A 19,462-nucleotide genomic window follows, 5' to 3' on the forward strand; every position below is an offset into this window, starting at 1 on the left:
CACAGCAAGAATGAGTTATCTATTCCAGCTCTCTGTTTTCTGTCAGTTAGCTGGTTATTCATCCATGACAGGACATTAACTTCAATTTCATATGCTTTATATTTTTCTAACAGGCCTCCTGTGAAGGACTTTATCAAAAACCAGACTTCATCAAAATTAAGAATAACATCTAGACTAATACTTCAGTGGATACTGTTGGAGTGCTACCCTATCCAGACTTGAAAGGTAACTTAAACTGGAAGATAGTAAATGTACATTTCTGTAGCTTCTTTCATGATGTCAGGATCTGTCAATTTTTTTAATTCAATTGCCATTAGTGTTCAGGGATGTGTAGCTTAGGCGAGTTATAGGGGGCTGGGTTTGGGTGGGATGCTCCAAGGGTCGATGTGGACTGGTTGGGCCGAAGGGCCTGTTTCCACACTGTAGGGATTCTATGATTCTATCTCAAAGAGCTTTGACTATGTCAATAGGCAACTGAAACCAACTAACAAACCTTTTAAATGTATGGTTTATATATTGTATAGTGTTGAATACATTTTTAATTCATTCTTGGAAAGTAGGTATCACTAACTAGGCCAGCATTTATTGCTCATCTCTAATTGCCCAGAGTGCATTTAAGAGTCAATCACATGGCTGTGGGTGTGGAGTCATATGTAGTATAGACCAGATAAGGACAGCAGATTTCCTTCCTTAAAGGACATTAGCAAACTAGGTTGGTTTTTCCTGACAATTGACAATGGCTTCATGGTCATCATTAGACTCCTATTTTCAGATTATCATTGATTTCAAATTTCACGATCTGACATGGCAGGATTTGTATCCAGGTCCCCAGAAAATTACCTTGTTCTCTGGATGAAAAGTCTAATAATTGTCTAGCGATAATATTGGTAGGCCGTTGCATACCCTGAGGCAATTCACACACAGCAACGTCCTGTACCTTAATGATCTGACAATCTGCTTTGCATGATGCTGTTTAGGGAATAACTGTTATTCAGGTCAACAGAGTGATTGTTTCTGCTTTCCATCAAAATAGAGGTGGTGGAATTCTTGTGTTCATTTTGAGAGGGCAGATAGGGCTTGGATTTAAAGTCTCATTTAATAAAAAGCAACTCTGATAGTACCATACTTAGTACCGTTCACTCTGACTGGCAAGCGCAGATTCACAAATATAAAAAAGAACTGTGAATGCTGGAAATCTGAAACAAAAACAGAAATTGTTAGAGAAACTCAGCAGGTCTGGCAGCATCTGTGAAGTGAGAAATAGAGTTAGCATTTCGAGTCCAGCGACCCTTCGTAGGGTTCTGAAAAAGAGTCGCTGGACCCAAAATGTCAATCATAGTACAAAAAGAGGACGTTCAGCCCATTGAGTCAGCACTGGCCCTCCAAAGAGGATCCCACCCAGACTCACCCCACAAAGTGTTCTTAATCATGGCTGACCCACATACTGCAGGGCAATTCTTAGCATGGCCAATCCATGCACATCTTTGGACAGGGAGGAAACCCACACAAACACAGGGAGAATGTGCAAACTCCATATGGGTAGTCGCCCAAGGGTGGGATTGAACCCAAGTCCATGGCACTGTGAGGCAGCAGGGCTTACCACTGAGCCACTCCACTTCTTCTCCACAGATGCTGCCAGACCTGCTGAGTTTCTGTTTTTGTTTCAGATTTACAAATGGTGCGCTCCAGAGTGGGACCGGAATCCACAACTTTCACATGTAGACTGAAGAATGTCTACCTCTGTACTGGACATGAAAGATCTCACTGCACTGCTCCCAGAAGATAAGCTGGTCACTGTTATATTTCGGTTTGTGGGAACTTGTTAAGCAGCTGTTGAGTTTTCTCTGTGATAGTAGCAGTTTTACGTCAAAGAGATCTTGTTGCCTGTGGAATGCTTTGGGATGTCCAGGGTCACCACAGGCTCTACACAAGTACAAGCCTTTCTTTTGTTTGGTCGTGCAACGTCCTGTTTTGGAGCTGAAGACTTCCTAAAAAAATACTTAGTGTTCCTGAAAGCAGGTAAATATTCTCGGATGTAATTATTACGATTTGCCAACAATCGAGCCAAAAAAAAGCCTTTGAATTTTTGATCCAAGCATAACATCCTTCTGTCATTCATGGCCTTTACACAATCACAATCACAACTTTATATTGACAGACCTCAGCAAAATAGGCCACTTGTGATAGCTCTATGTCTGTTCGCGAAAGAAAAGGTTCTTTACTGAAGTTGCAAAGTTGGACTTAACATCAAACCTGAGCACATAAAAATGCTACAAAGGCTGGGCGAAGATGGGCGGTGGGAGTGTTCAGATGAAAACTTCTAAACAGAGGCCTTTTGCTAACCTTGGTTTTAAACGTTACAGATCTGAACCGGGTAACTGGAGTTAAAATAGAAATCAACTAATTTCTAATTACGCAACAGAATATAGTTGAAGCGCTAAATGGCTTCCTCCTTTTCCTCTGTCCTTACTGCCCTCTGATGATGAAACTTTTTCTTTATTTAACCGATTTTTCGAATCAACCTGTTCAAGGATGTAATGATGAAGCTCATAAACAGCAGGAGCTTCATGATCTCACAGTTATTCTGTGTCACACTTATTAATGCCTAATTGCGCTAATGGATGCTAAATACCTTAGGGTTAAAGATAACAGGGCAAATAAGTGTTAGGTATAGTAAGAGCTGTCGATGCTGGAGTCTGAGATAACAAGGTGTGGAGCTGGATGAACACAGCAGGTCAGACAGCATCAGAGGAGCAGGAAAGCTGACATTTCGGGTTGGGACCCTTCTTCAGAAATGTTAGGAACTAATTAGATAGTTCTCTTATAAAGTATGTTTTAGTTTAATCCCTTTGTTTTATTTTCTGTCCCAGCGCCCTCGTGGACTGTTTGAGTTTTACTTAATTCAGCCCAGTTTGTTTTTTGTTTTTTGCAAAAGAGGATTAGAATCTATCTGTGATATCCTGGCTGAGACGCCTAAGGTGCTGAATTAAATTTTAAGTCACTTTGGAGCTTTTGTGGTGCAGTGGTAGTGTCCCTACCTCTGGCCACAAGGTCTGAATTCAAGTCCTGCCTCCTGCAGCCCAGTGCTATAACCTGCCTGAATAGATTATTGTAAAAACTTAAAACATTTAATTTGATCCCCTAGATCTCTTCTCAATCACAGTGCCCTAATGGGCTGTTTGATTTTTTAAATTTAATGCAATTCAGTTTGGTTTTTGCAAACCAGCACCAAAATATCATTCGAAACAAAGAAGTGTGAATGTTGGAAATCTGAAACAAGCACAGAAATTGCTAGAGAAACTCAGCAGGTCTGGCAGCACCTGTGGAGAGAGAAACGGAGTTAATATTTCAAGTCTAGTGACCCTTTGTCACTGGTAATGTGCCAAGTGGTCTAAGGAGTTGAATTAATCTCTTTAGAAGCTTTGTTTTGCAGTGGTAGTGTCTCTACCTCTGGGCTGGAAGGCCCGGGTTCAAGTCCCACTTGCTTAAGAGGTGTGTCATAATATGTCTTAGCAGGTTAATTAATAAAAAAATCTTAAAATATGTTTATAGGAGCGGCAGGCAGGATGAATGGAGTGTGTGCTTGAATTGAGAAGTAAGTACTGTATAAAGAAGTTTTTCCAAAATGTTTTGGTCTCCATGTGTGCTCCACAAATAGACTCAATGATTAGATCCCTGAAACAGATGCACTGTGATAGCCTCCGGATTCTCCCTCACCTAGTGCCGAGCACTTCCCTCTTGGATGTACCCTGATCCGGTTACCTTACAACCAGCACCTATATTATAGTGAATCATCCACATTTAGCATGCCCCACTGTGTAAAGGAAGATAATGGTTGAAAAGCCGAATGAGTGTTGTTGCTCTTGTCACTTTGATTACAGTGAGTGCTGTGCTCTGTGGAGTTTTATGTGAGACAGGGAATTGTTGCATGCATTTCAGAGTTGATTCCTCAAAAGCAAACACAGGTACTGTGGGGAAATGTTCCATACACAAAAGGAATCAGCTTATTACCATTTTCAAATAGGGTTTCTCTGTGTTTCATCTCATGTGATAAATGAAGCCCCAGAAAGATGAAAATTCAAATTAGTTTAACAAGACATTTTCATATATTATTTGTGTATCACATTATCTCGCTCTGAATAGATAACACCATTAACTTCACCTTTTGGACACACAACGGTAGCATCAGGAGATAATTAGATTCTTTAAAGTTTATTGCAAATTGATCCAATTAATTCCCAAGGAATATTCTCTGCCATTCACTTTAAACAAAAGGATATAGAATATTTATTGAGCTCATCCATAATTTATATTGCGTGTTATTGCTATTGATAAAGTGATTTATTTGGGAGACTTGCCACTTATTATATGACAGGAGTGCTACAATCATCTTGCATGAGCTGTTGGAAAGTATTTTGTGAAGTGTAAAAGTTTCAAAAAAATCTGGAATAAAGAAAAAAGATGAAAGGAATAACAAAAAAATGCTGCCCTCAACAATGTTCTCAGGGGAGGCTTTCTGCTTATGCATTGCATTCCTCTCACCATTCAGGTAATGGAGGTCTTAGTCTGTTTCGGCTGTATAAGAGTGTAGTGGTGACACTTAACCGATGAAGAGCTCATATAATGGGCCCTTTCCAAAAGGGGGTATTTTATTAGAAGTTTTAAAATGCTAATTGCATGAAGTTTGAAGTGTTGGATGAAAGTGCTTGCTTTTAAAATAATGGGAATTGTAATTTTGCAGAGCGTAAAATAAGCACTTGAACGGTTTTTCAATAGGCTTATGAGTCAATTCTAACCTAAATAATGAACCGTGAAACTCAGTTTTCATTGACAGCTTTAAACCCATTTCCTCCTATTGCTTGCCGGAAGTAATAGCTGGTTATGCGTTCTTCATACATTAGCACCGAGGCTTGTTGGTGTTGTATGTGGCAGGATCGTACCCGCTGTCAGCGTGCTAATTTTTCACACACTAGTTCTGCCAACAGGGCGCCTGTTGTGGCCACGTCCACCTGAACCATCTTGGACAATATCCACTTGGAAAAATGTGGGTCGATTTGAAGATGCAGTGTGGAATTGTTCGGGGAAAATCATGTCTGAATGACTTGCTGGAGTTTTTTGGAGAGATAACAGAGAACGGATGAGGGCAAAGCCATGGATGTGGTGTACATGGATTTCCAAATGGTGTTCCTTTCTGTCTTAGTCCAAGTTACTGAGACTGAATTGGGAAGGATGCCCATATACAGTCTTCAATAGAAGATATACTCAGATTTGATGAACAGAATAATTTTATTACATAATACTTATTACATTGAGATTCACACGAGTCCTTCGTAAGACATCAGGACATACTTAAGAGAAAATACTCATTATTGATAGTGAAACATTCTAGTACGCAACATAGAGACAACTGAAAAACTGGAACATACAAGGAGCACTGGTTAGCTCTTTCCAGGCACAGTATATACGAACATATGAACAAGGAACAAGAGTAGACCTCTCAGTCCTTTGAACCTGCTCTGTCATTCTATAAGATCACGGCTGATCAGATTTTCACCTCTAATCTACATTCCTTAATACTTCCGATAATCTTACATCCCCTTAGTAATCAAGAATCACTCTACCTCTATCTTAAAAATATTTGAAGTCCTTTATATCCTGATGGACGGAGCTTATTCAATAACTCAGTTAATCCTCTCAGGTCTACAAATTGAGGGGCATAGATAGGGTGGATAGTCAGAGGCTTTTTCCCAGGGTGGAAAGGTCAACTCCAAGAGGGCACAGGTTCAAGGTGAGAGGATGAAAGTTTAGGGGAGAAGTGCGGGGAAAATTTTTCACACAGAGGGTGGTGGGTGCCTGGAATGCACTGCCAGTGGAGGTGGTGGAAGTAGCCATGTTAGCAATGTTTAAGGCCTATCTTGATAGACACATGATTGGGAGGCAAACTGAGGGCTAGAAACTGTGCATGAGCAATAGGTAGCGTATCTAAATAAGGAACAGGAATCGGAGCAAGGTTGATGGGCCTGAAGGGCCTGTGCTAGATGTTCTTTGTTCTTTGTAAACATAGAAATGTAGTGAATTGGAGCAGGAGCAAGATATTCAGCCCTTTGAGCCTTCACCATTCAATATGATCTATAAAACTCTGGTTAGACCACACTTGTAATATTGTGTTCAGTTCTGGTCGCGTCATTATAGGAAAGATGTGGAAGCTTTAGAGAGGGTGCAGAGGAGATTTACCAGGATGCTGCCTGGACTGGAGGGCAGGTCTTATGAGGAAAGGTTGAGAGAGCTAGGGCTTTTTTCATTGGAGCGAAGAAGGATGACAGGTGACTTGATAGAGGTTTACAAGATGATGAGGCATAGAGTGGATAGTCAGAGACTTCTTCCCAGGGCGGAAATGACTATTATGAGGGGGCATAATTTTGAGGTGATTGGAGGAAGGTATAGGGGAGATATCAGATGTAGGTTCTTCACACAGAGAGTGGTGGGGGTGTGGAATGCGCTGCTGGCAGTGGTAGTGGAGTCAGATACTTTAGAGACCTTTAAGCGACTCTTGGATAGGCACATGGAGGATAGTAAAATGTTGAGTATGCAGGGTAGATTGATCTTAGTAGGATAATAGGTCGGCACAATATGGTGGGCCGAAGGGCCTGTACTGTGCTGTACTGTTCTATGTTCTATGTTCTATGATCATGGCTCAATGTAGATGCATCTCATTCAATAACTACCCTTTACACCCATTGATTCAAGTTGTTGGTTACTGAACAGCTGTTCACTTGTAAATGCAGGGTGAGTAAAGTCAGAAGTGAGAACTGTGGCCAATTGTCTTCTTTAACCAGGTGTGTTTGGCTATTCTGTTGGACCTCAACTGCCACCTGAGTAGCCATCACTCACCTGAACCTGGACTGTTAAGGTGTGATTTTTAAAAAAAAATTGTTGACAAGATGTGGGTGTCACTGGCTCCATCCATTCCTAATTTTCCAGAGGGCAGTTAAGAGCCCTTAAGGAGCGGGATGTAGGCCAGACCAGGTAAGGATGGCAGATTTCCTTCCCTGAATGGCATTAGTGAACCAGATGAGTTTTTATTACAATCATCGGTGGTTGATGTTAGACTAGTGCAGATTTTTTTTATTGAATTCACATGTCTCCATCTGCCATGGTGGGATTCAACCCCAGATCATTAGCCCACTTTCTGGATTATCAGTCCGGTGATATTACCTCAATTTGTACGTAGTAAAAATTCACATGCATGGCAGTGAAAGAATAATCAGGTCATCTGGTTTTGGTGATGTTGGTGAGGGATAACTATTAACCAGGAAAAAAGGGAAAACTCCTCCACCGTGTGAAATTAGTTCATAGGATCTGTTATGTCCATTGAAGAGGATACCCAGGGCTTCAATTTAACATCTTACCTGAAAGGTGGAACCTTCAATAGTGTAACGCTTCCTCAGTACTGCGTTGGAATGTCAGGTTAGATAAGGCAGTCTTTAGAATGAGACTTGAACTCTCAAAGGTCTTTATGTCAAGATGAACGTGTCATCAACTGAGGTGGAAGGCAGTAGAAAGAATGCAGATTGGATTGAGAGCTCTGGAAGTCAGCAGCTAACTGGCTGAGTCAGGGAAGATGAAGGGTAATTGTTGAATGAGCAATGTCTCCATTAAAAGAAGTGACTCTTGTGTCATGGAGTTTGTCCAGGAGGGGGGAATGGGGGTCACTGTGGTTGACCATGGCAGTTAATGATCTGGGGGAGTTGGTGACAACAAAGATTAATGGATTTACTAAATACTACCATAGCGGGAGTGGCCATAAATAGAGAATCAGCAGCCGAAGGATCGACCATCTTAGAGCCTAGTTACGAGTGGAAGCTGCTTAATGCATAGCTGAGGAAAGAGAACAGAACAAGTGGGAGAGCAACATTAATGGGAACAAGCAACTGAAAGTGACATAAAAGATAGATCTGAGCATTTTAGCGGAAAACACATTTAAATCGTCAGCACATTGTGCAACAATGTTGTAAAAGGCAAGAAGGATCTTAAAGATGTAACACTCCAGGGATACATAGGATACGTTCCAAGAGGGTACCTCTGCTATTGCAGATGATTCAGGCACATTGTTTAAAAGGAAGTTTGGAGAAACACCCATGGAATAAAAACATTAAAAGGAAAATGGTCCTGGAGCAGATAGTTTTAGTGATCCACTATCTATGGCAAGAGGTAGCAAATTAATCTTTCGTAGAATCATGTAACACAGAAGGACATCATTTAAATCTGTGCTAACTGCCTCTTCGCCTTACCCCTATAAGGCAGCAGTGCTAACCACTGGGCCACTGAGTCACATTTAAAGCGGTTAAAGCGTTGATAGGATGGATATAGAAACTTTTAGAGATTGTAGATAAAGAAGATATAGCTGATTCTTTAAAGCTGGCCCTTTAAGGGGTGATGCCTGGAAGTATTTCTACAAAGAAAATCTGATACCCGTGCCCCCAGAAAACTGGGAGACAGGAAATCAATTGAAAATTACAATTGGTTGACTTTGTAAAGGCAGAGTGAAAAAAGACCTTGGTGTTCTTGTACACCAGTCGCTGAAACTAAGTATGCAGGTGCAGCAGGCAGTGAAGAAGGCAAATGGTATATTGGCTTACATGGTGAGAGTGTTCAAGTACAGAAACAGGGACGTCTTGCTGCAATAGTACAGGGCTCAGTGAGGCCACTCCTGGAACATTGTGTGCAGTTTTGGTCTCCTTATCTGAGGAAGGATGTTCTGACCGTGGAGCGAGTCCAGCCAAGTTTTACCGGACTGCTTCCTATTAAGAGAGACTGGATTGGTTAGGATAACATTCACCAGATTTAGAAAATTGAGGGGTGATCTTATAGAAATCCATAAAAATCTTTATAACTAAACAGGGTAAATACAGAACCAGGGGTCACTGTCTAATAATCATTCACAGGATGAGGGCGTTGCTGGCTAGGCCAGCATTTATCACATATCCCTCATTGCCCCAAGGGCTGTCAAGAATCAACCTGTAGTCACCTGTAGGCCAGACCAGGTAAGGAGGGCAGTTTCCTTCCCTATAGGACACTAGTGAACCAGGTGGATTTTTCCTGATAGTTGACAATGGTTTCATTGATCATCATTCAACTCTTATTTCCAGGTTTTTATTGAATTCAAATTCCACCATCTGCCATGATGAGATTCAAACCAGGATCCCAAGAACATTATCTGGGTCTCTGGATTAACAGTCCAGCAATAATACCACTAAGCCATCACCTCCCGCTAAATGATAAGCCATTTCGCACCGAGAAGAGTAGAAATGTCCTGAACCTGTGGAATTCACTGCCACAGAAAGCAGTTGAGGCCAAAACATTGAATGTTTTCAAGAAGTATAGTTCTTAGCCTTAAAGGCATCAAAGGATATGGAGAGAAAGGCAGGAACAGGAGACTGAGTTGGATGATCAACCTTGATCATATTGATTGGTGGAGCCGGCTTGAAGGGCCGAAGGGTCTTATTGCTTCTATTTCCTCTGTTTCTATGTATCAGTATACACAAGCGAAGCAGCGTTAAGATACAGGTCAGCCATGATTTAAGTGAACAGTGGAATTGCATTTGAGGGGCCATATGGCCTTCTCCTGTTTTGATGTCCTTTGGGAGGATGGGATAAGTAAAGATTACCAACAAAATAGAATGATTCCTTTGTACAGAAGGTACGGAATATCTGGAATAGATCACAGAGGAGCAAGGGCCGTCAGAAAACTGACAATGTTATAAATATTGTATTCGTGACAGAGGAGATATGGAAGAAGAAGTAGATTAGGAATCAGTGACCTTTGGAAATACCCTCATGATATAAGTGGCCACTTCACATCCTGCACAGTCCGAGACTCTTGATGATATTAGGAAATGTCAATTGTTGAGGGGGGCAAAAAGGGCATGTGAGTTGGTCCAGTACATTTTCTGGCATTGCCAGTGATAACCATGATTGTCTGGAACAGACTTGATTATCAATGGGATTCAAGAAGAACTTCCTCAGGATTTCCTGAAATCTGCAGTAGGTTTCATAACCTCCCCCTTCTGTGATTTTTTTGGTTGATGCTGCAAGAGTTAGTGTTACAAGAGACTGACTGAGGGAGGCAGTGTATGAGAGACCTACCCCATGGGAAGGGTGGGCCGTGGGGACACTGGTGGTCTTAGATCTCACGGTATGCTGACCTCTGAATTGAAGGTTATCAGTTCAAGCCCCACTTCAGAGAAAATTGAGGCTGATGTGTTTCAGGTAAGATGTTGTACTGAAACCCTGTTTGCCCTTTGAGGTGGATTGCAGACACTACACTGAAGAAAAACCTCAAAGTTATCTCCACTGTCCTGGCTAACACCTAACCCCTCATGCAATATTTAATTAGATTAGTTGGCTGGATAGCGAGTTTGTAATGCAGAATAACGCCAACTCTTCCTCCACTGACTGAGGCTATTGTGAAGCTCCTTGTCTGAAGTGTTGGGGCCGTTAGGGTCAAACACACCATCAATTGCCCCCTCTGATAAGACATTGGGACTATGGTGACCTTACTTATGGATGTCTTTGGGACCTCATTGTGCTGGTGATGTTAGCCAATGTGGGAGCCAAACACACACCCTGTTGGTATTACTTACTATTCCAACTCAGTCGTCCAGCCAACTGAGTTAACTTACCTCCCCCCAACCCCTAACCCTGACCCTGACACCCACCTTCTCAACATGTTCCCACCTTCTCAACATCACCTGAAGTGTGGTGACCCTCAGGTTAAACTCAACATCTGTTGTCTCTCTCAAATGAGAGAGTAGCCCCTATGGTCCCCTGGGACAAAGGTGACCTTACCATTTTACTGTGCTTAAAGTGGGTAAGTATTTCCTACATTACATAGCGACGAGACTTCAAAGGCTATTCATTGACTACATGGGGCTTTGTACATCCTGGAGGCATGAAAGCAGCCAGAATGCAGGTCTTTCTTTCATTGCTTTCTGCAGCTTCTCCTCCTTTTCTTTATGAAGCTGGCTGATATGAGGTGACTAGTGAGTGATTGATGAGCCACATGAGATTTTGGTCAGTTGAGGCTCTATTGTTTGCCCTGGGCCCCTGCCAGAACTCCACACAATGTCCCGTCATGTCAAAAACATAAGTGGCTACGCACACAGAAGCTAACTACGCAAAGCGCTGGCCAATTGGGGAACCTGTTCAGAGACAACAAAAGTACTGTAACATTTCTAAATAGCGGCAGGCTACAGACACAGGGTTGTAACAAAGCTGAGCGGGTTGTGTGGGGTATGTGGGGCGTACAGAAGGGCTGGGCAGAGGTGCTTTCGCTATCAATGTCTGCTGATTGCTGCCTGGATGCGGCTTGCTTGATGGCAATCTTACTTCACCAAGTAGCAAGACTCCTCTTAGACAATGGCATCGGCTAACAGCGGCTCACTTTTGTTTTCACAGAACGGTTTCATGGTGACTTTGTAAACAGGAGCGCCAAGACCATCAGTCACACAAAAGAGACACAATACAAAGAGATTATTCAGATTCCGAATTCCAAAACAAATTGACAGCTTCCTTCCTCCTAAGTGATTGTGGGTTTTGATTAGCAGTGGGAGATGGGGTGAGAGGTTCAAGGCAAGAAAAGCACAAGGTCTCTGAACATGCAGCAATGTAATTAACTCGTCAAAGCACAAACATCGCCTAGAGTACGATCCTGGATGGGAAATACTTGCCAGAGGGTGGAATAAACACCAGACGATCAATAAGTTGTAAACAGGAGCCTTGGTCCGTTAGCCTTTTAGATCTGGCTGTGGACACGCAGAGCTCTGTGCTAAACACCCACCTGTGCTGTTATAACAAGGTGTAGAGCCGGATGAACACAGCAGGCCAAGCAGCATCAGAGGAGCAGGAAAGATGACGTTTCGGGTCTAGACCCTTCTTCAGAAAAGCACACCTGTGCTGTGACAAGTGTTACAACAAGTAACACCGTTTTCTCTACGCAGAATGCTGTCAGACCTGCTGAGTTTTTCCAGCATCCGCAGTTCTTTGGGTTTTTTTTTTGGCTCAGAGTACTTCATCAGTGCTGATCAGAGAAACCTGGCACTTTCATGGAGGGGAAGACATGCATCTGAACTTCCAGAGTGGGTTTGAGTGGCCTACCATTAAAAGCCCAGGATCAATTGACATTCATGCCTCACAAATGCAAGAGAGCTGCTTCTTGACATACATGGGGGCTAGTAGGAGAGAGGCCATTCAGCTCTTTGAGCCTGCTTTGCCATTCAATCCTTATTCTCCATGTCAATGTCATATTCCCGCTTTCTCCCCACACCCCTTGACTCAATAACATTACCATTACTGGATTCCCCACTATCAAGATTCTTATATGACAAAATACTGTGGCTACAAGGGCAGTTCTGAGGCAAGTAACTCGCCTCCTAAGTCTTCAGTGCCCATCAACACAGCACAAGGTAGGAGTTTGATGGAATATGCCCCGCTTGCCTGGAAGCAGCTTCAGTCACACTCATGAAGCTTGAGATCATCCAGGACGAAGCAGCTCGATTGACTGGCATCACATCCACCACCTTCAACGTTCACTCCTTTCACTATCAGTGCACAGTGGCACAGTGTGTACCATCTACAAGATGGAAAAGTAATCTTCTTTAACAGCACCTTCCAAGCCCATGACCTCTACCATCTCGAACGACAAGGGCAGCAGATGCATGGGAACACCACCACCTGAATGCCCTCTCCAAGGTAATTGCCATCCTGACTTGGAGCTTTGTCAAAATTGTGTTGAAATCCCTGGAACTTCCTTCCTAATTGTGCTACGTGTGTCCCTGCAGTCCACAGACTACAGTGGCCCAAGAAGGTGACTTACCACAATCTTCTCAAGGGAATTAGGGTTGGTAACAAACACTAATCTTACCAACGATGCCCATATCCCAAGGACAAATAGACAAAAAGAAGCAATTGACACAAAACCTGCTACATTTGCTTCAATGTAAACTACATTGCATTGAAATAAAATGTAAGCAGACTTTTTTGCTGGAACACTGGCCTACTTTCCTGAGCGCTGAATTGTCCCAATATGGGGTGGCAAGGTAGCTAAGCAGTTAGCACTGCTGCCTCGCAGTGCCAGGGACCTGGGTTCAATCCCAACTTTGGGTGACTGTCTGTATGGAGATTACGCATTCTCCCTTGTCTTGCTCTGGTTTCTTCCCACAGTCCAAAGATGTGCAGGTTCAGGGGATTGGCCATGCTAAATTGCCCAATAGTGTCCATGGATGTGCAGGCTAGATACATTAGCTACAGGAAATGCAGCATTGTAGGGAGATGGGTCTGCGTGGGATGCTTTTTGAAGATTGGGGAAGAGTTGATGGGCAGAGTGACCTGCTTCCACAGTGTAGGGGGTTCTATTATTCAGGTATCACTCCTTTCTGCACTTGTTCCAGGGGTCGAAAATCCATGGATCAAGTAGTAGACATCAGTCTTGTGTAATATTGCAAAGTCAGCGGGCTGCATGCCGGCTTGTTATTCAATGCAATGGAACTGCATACTAAGGGACAAGCATAACTGGCTAGTTGTACAATATCTCCCAATTTGCCTTGCACCCAAGGCAGATTGTCACTGTGTGACCAAGGTTCTCTATAAATTGAAGATTCAAGCCTATAGGCCCACTGCTGGCAAGTGGAATTAGTATAGATTTACTGTACCTTGGGAGGTACAGACTCAATGGGCTGAAGGGCCTCTTCTGTGCTGAATGATTCAATAAGATTACCACATAAAAGAACATCAATTTACTACTTGGACTCTTTATTCAGCCTGTTTTGTTTGGTATTTCTGCATCCGTAGTGCTGGAGTTTTAGTTTTCTAACCCACTTGCCTTTCAAGGAATAACTCACTTTCTTACATTAACCAACTCTTTCTTTACAAGGCTGGACAATTCCAGCCTGGGAATCCTATTCTGTCTTCCTTGCTGCATGACCCATGCTATTTCCCGGTTATTGCCGATTTGAAGGCAATCAATCTCCTTTGGGACTGGTTACCTTAGCCTGAGTTAAAGGTGGGGCCAGAAAGGCGTCAAGCTTCAGGACTCATGATGGCATCAGTTCTCAGCTAGCTGTGCTAAAGGCCATCTATGGATGAGCAGATTTGCAAAATCCTCAGACGTATGTCTTGGACACACAAGTGGTTAAGAGACCTGCTTGTGCCCTGCCCTCCTCCTTCTGCAGTGAAATATCTTGCACCAAATTTTGGCATCAACTATTCAGCCCCCATGTTTACATCCTAGTGACAATATCGACTGCAACATAATTGTTGTGCCTTGCTACTTGAACTGTGAATTTGATAGACCGATTTTGTCTCTGAAGCACGTAGGAACTAATTGAGTTTGTACTGAAATTGTCTTTCCTTTTTGGTTGCTACGGGGGACCTTCTGGTTGTCAGTGACCTAACCATTACACTATATGCCACCTGTAATTATAAGGTTAATTATACCTGAGCTGGCAGTATTCCTTGCCTGTCGTCAAGAAGACTGTGAGTTCAATTGTCACAGTAAGTGACCTGAATACAAAGTTCAAGGTTGACAGTGTAATGACAAGAGATTTCTGCACTATTGGAAATACCATCTTTAGATGACAAAATTCAATGAGATCTTGGCTTCTTTCTGTTGCTCTGAATAGCAAGTCTTTATTTTTATGCCCTTACTTTCTTCCTGAGAATGTTTTGGGACACCCTGGGTGATGAAAATCTCTATACGAATGCAGGTTCTTTCTTTATTTTTTAACTATCTGAAGTTCAACTAGAACTTAGTCCTGACATGAGGACATTCAATGGATGTAATGTATATTCTCTCCTATCATGGTCAAACATGTTTATTGAGCATTGTTGAGATTGTAGCCCCTAGTCCTCTGCCTGGAGGCAGGATCCTTTTGCAGAAGCTCAGCAACATGCTAAGATATTTTGCAATGTATAAAGCAGGGAGGCAGACCCCAAGTCTACTTCAGTCAGAATGGAGGATGGAATTTGTGCTGTTGCTGTCAATCTGATCTACAAGGTAGCCAAGTGAATAAAGAGGGCCTCCCACTTCTTGTCAGAATTATTACTTAAAAAGTGAAGCATTCATCAAGTAAGGTGAAGACTTCTTTTGTCTGATCTATAATAAGTTGGTACAAGCTAAAGATCTAAGGATGATGTTGTACCTTTCCCATTGGCTTTTAGGCTGTCATAGAGCCATACAACAGACCCTTCAGTCCAACCAGTCCATGCAGACCATAATCCCAAACTAAACAATCCCACTTGTCTATGCTTGTCCCATATCCCTCCAAACCTTTCTTATTCATATATTATCTAAATGTCTTTTAAACATTGTAACGATAGGTGTATCTACTACTTCATTTGGAAGCTGATTCCACACATGGACTTTGTGTAAAAAAGCTTGCCCCTCATGTCCTTTTTAAAACTTTCTCCTCTCACCATAAAAATATTCCCCCTAGTTTTGAACTCCTCCACCTTAGGGAAAAGACCCTTGTCATTCACCTTATCTATGCCTTTCATGATTTTATAAACCTCAATAAGGTCACCTTCAACCTCCTACACTCCAGTGAAAAAAGTCCCAGTCTTTCCAGTCTATTTTTATATCTCATTCCTGGCAATGTACTGGTAAATCTTTTCTGAGCCCTCTGCAGCTTGATAATATCCTTTTTATACAGAGCGACCAGAACAAGCCTCACCAATGTCCCCTACAACCGAAATGTGACTTCCCAATTCCCATATTGTCATCATACATAATGCCTGAAGTCATAAATAAATAATCTATTTGCTTAGAAACTTTGAGACTTATTGCAGAGTAATATATTTTGTTTCAGAATTTAAATGCGACAGTTCAAATGCTTTGATTTTGAGCTGCCCATCTCCCTAGTCAAATGTCACCTCTAACACTTAAACTGGGAAACACAGCTTTCATAGAATCGTAGAATAATAGAGCACAGAAGGCTATTTGGCCCATTCTGTCTGTGTTGGCTCTATGGCAGAGCAGTCTAACTAGCCCGACTACCCTGCTCTTTCCCTTAAAAGCATCCTTTTCAAATTTTCATCCAGTTTCTTTCTGAATGATCTGATTGAACTTAGTCCAGCAGCTTTTTGAGGCAGCACCTTATTAATCACAATAAATCACTGTGTGAACAAATGTTGCCCCCTTGTCATCACCGCTTCTTGTGCCAGAAATGTGGAAACACAGAAGCTAAGAGCAGGAGCAGGCCATTCTGCCCTTTGAACCTGCTCTGCTATTCAATTTGCATCAGCCTTACCCTGAACATGATATTTTTGCTTTCTCCCATACCCCTGGAAGCCACAGAGTCATACAGCACGGAAACAGACCCTTTGGTCCAGCCGGTCCATGCTGACCATAATCCCAAACTAAACTAGGCCCACCTGCCTGCTCCTGGCCCATATCCCTCCAAACACTTCTTATTCATCTACTTATCCAAACGTATTTTAAATGTTGTAACTGAACCTGCATCCACCACTTCCTCTGGAAATACATTCCACACACAAGCCACTCTCTGGGTAAAATTATTGCCCCTCATGTCTTTTTTAAATCTTTTTCCTCTCACCTTAAAAATATGTCCCTTAGTCCTCAAATCCCCCACCCTAGGGAAAAGGCACCCGCCATTCACCTTATCTATAACCCCTCATGATTTTATAAACCTCTATAAGGTCATTTCCTACTCTCCAATGGAAAAATGTCCCAGCCTATCCAGCCTCTCCTTATAACTCAAAATGTCAATTCCCAGCAAAATACTGGTAAATCCTTTCTGAACCCTCCCCAGCTTATTAATGTCCTTCCTGTAACAGGGAGACCAGAACTGTATACAGTATTCCAGAAGAGGCCTCACCAACATCCTGTACAACCTCAACATAACATTCCAACTCTTATACTCAAAGGTCTTAGCAATGAAGGCAAGTGTGTTAAATGACTTCTTAACCACCCTATCTATATGTGATGCAAACTTCAAACAATTATGAACCTGAACCTCTAGGTTTGTCTGTTCTACAATACCACAGGTCTAAAAATTTACTTATCTCATCCAATGACTTGTCCTCTACAACCTTCTGTGGTAGAGATAGGTTTCACCATCCTTTGAGTGAAGAAACTATTTGGGTTGGGGCAGAAGTGAGTAATGGAGTGCATGTTGGATTTTAAGGCATTTCTGGATTGGACAGGGCATCACAATCGTACATAGTCTATGCAATGTACAGAGACAAGGTAGTCATGGAATTGTTATCTCATGGGTGGGAACTGAAATCTTCTTGATGTTGTGCTGAAGGGAGTGATGACTACCTGTTGCGTGATGCAGGTCATTATAATAGTAGGGAGATAGCTTTAATGTCCAGAGAAATGGTGGGAGCTGGAACTGGTAGTTCCTTACTAAGGTTGACCCTGTATTTGTCGATGGTGACACTGAGGGGCACTGTAGGTGAGGGAGAGAGCTGAGGATTTTTGGTCAACTCCTGAGGTGATGACATGCAGGAGAGGGAAAAGGAGACTGGTGCCATCACCATTTGTCTATTCAGAAAACATTCCTCCATCCAGCTTACAAATTTTCACTGGTACCCATTCTTTCCACTAAAGAGCAACAGTAACCTATGTGTATATAATGCTTTAAACATTGTAAAAACTCTCAAGGCATTTCATAAGAGCATTATGGGAAAAAGATAAAGGTTGAGCGAACCAGAGACCTTAGGACTGAAAGTTGAAAGTTTGATCAAAGAGGTAGGTTTACCAAAGAGGTTGGAAAGAGGTGGAATAGGCTCAAGGAGCTGAATGGTCTGTTCCTGTGTTCCAATATCTTAAAGGCTGTGAGTGAAGGGGACAGCAGGAAACGTGTAGGAAGTGAATTCCTTACAACTGTGTTGCCGATAAAGAAGCAGTTGGGAAACGAGTGGTCGGAATTGCAGGAATTCAGAGATTTTGGAGGATGAAAGGAATAAGGAAGGTGAGGAGTGAGGCAATGAAGAGATGGTAAACTGAATCAGGCATTTCAGTATTCCTCCATCCCCTCAACTTTTATCGCTCCGGTGAGGATTCAATGAGTAACCTTATTTCATTAAACACTGTCTCGGCTAACATTGTTATGAATTGGAAACAATGGAGTTTAATACAATCTAGTATAATCACAAGAGTACCCTGATGGCACTGGACTGAGTTCCAAAAGCAGCTCACCGGCCCTATTATTCATAGGCATTGCATCTGTGTAAAATTGCATTTCTTTAGCACCCAGTTTCCTACCTTCGCAGTGACGCACTCCGTCTCCTGTGAAGCCTGAATTACAGTAGCATCCGAGTTTCCCACCCATCATTTTGCAGGTGGCATTCTTGTTGCACACGTTGTTGTTGCAGTTCTTGTCACTGTCATGGTGGGAGCTTGGTGACAGAGAGCACAGATCCAGCAGACTGGACAACCACACTGTGGACAAAAACAACATGATAGGTGAAGGACGCTAAACCCAACATCAAAGGGTCCAATTCAAATGGCTGTCAATGTGGTGACTGTATCTCTTCATTGTCTCTTGAAGCGTGGGACACATTTGTAAACTGTTTTCACCTCTACTTCAAAGATCCACTCGAATTGTGTGTGCCAGTCAGAATAACGTAGCTCGTTAGGAGGCCATTCAGTCTACTCAATGGGTGGAATGTTACTATCTCTGCTGTGGCATGAGTAATTGTGCAATAGGAGGAAAATAGGAAAAGAATGAATTCTCCAATTCGCACTGTTGAGAAATATTTTTCTGATGTTTCCCACTCAAGCCTTAAAGGGTGACTATATAAACTCACTACTGAGTGGTGACTGCCTCATTTCTAAGAAAATTTTTAGGAAGTGAAGCTGCTTTTCACTTGTACCTCCTCCAGCCTTGTGTATTGTATTCACTGCACCCAATGTGGCCTACTCTACCCTCTGACAGAAGAGGTGCTCAAATTCCTGACAAGTAAATCCGAGTAGGTACTCTCCTTTACAAAATGCAGACTGGGCGACCGTTTTATAGAATATTTCCTGTCTGTGCGCAAGCATGAGCCTAACCTTCTCGTAGCAAGTTATTTTAACGCAGCGTCCTGCTCACATACCCACCTGGCATGCTGTAGTGCTCCAAGCGAATCCCAGTGCAAACTGGAGGAACAACATCTCATCTCCAGACTCTCCAGCCTCTCTGCTCCTATGATGCTGCTTGGCCTGCTGTGTTCATCCAGCCCTGCACCTTGTTGTCTCATCTCCAGACTAGGCACTTTACAACCTTCTGGTCTTAATACTGAGTTCAACACCTTCAGATTGTAAACCCACTCCCATTCCTTCCCTTTATTTAAGCTTTAATGGTTACATTCTCTGTCACCATGTCCTCTCTCCCCTCACCACCAACAGGAATGGTGAGTGTAGGTAGGGAGTTAGGAAGGGGATAGGTCAGTCCAGGGA

At 42.6% G+C, this 19,462-nt stretch overlaps 1 protein-coding gene across 1 annotated transcript in view; it reads right to left on the reverse strand.

The window, feature by feature from the left end:
* adgrl4 (adhesion G protein-coupled receptor L4) overlaps positions 1-19,462 on the reverse strand; it is a 105,702-nt gene that overhangs the window by 75,946 nt on the left and 10,294 nt on the right. Inside the window, exon 2 of the mRNA XM_048601554.1 lies at positions 18,287-18,463. Within this exon, the coding sequence (XP_048457511.1) occupies positions 18,287-18,463 (177 nt within the window). The remainder of the gene's footprint in view (positions 1-18,286; positions 18,464-19,462) is intronic.

Source organism: Rhincodon typus, chromosome 10 (genome assembly GCF_021869965.1).
Source record: "Rhincodon typus isolate 14 chromosome 10, sRhiTyp1.1, whole genome shotgun sequence".
Lineage (NCBI taxonomy): Eukaryota > Metazoa > Chordata > Chondrichthyes > Orectolobiformes > Rhincodontidae > Rhincodon > Rhincodon typus.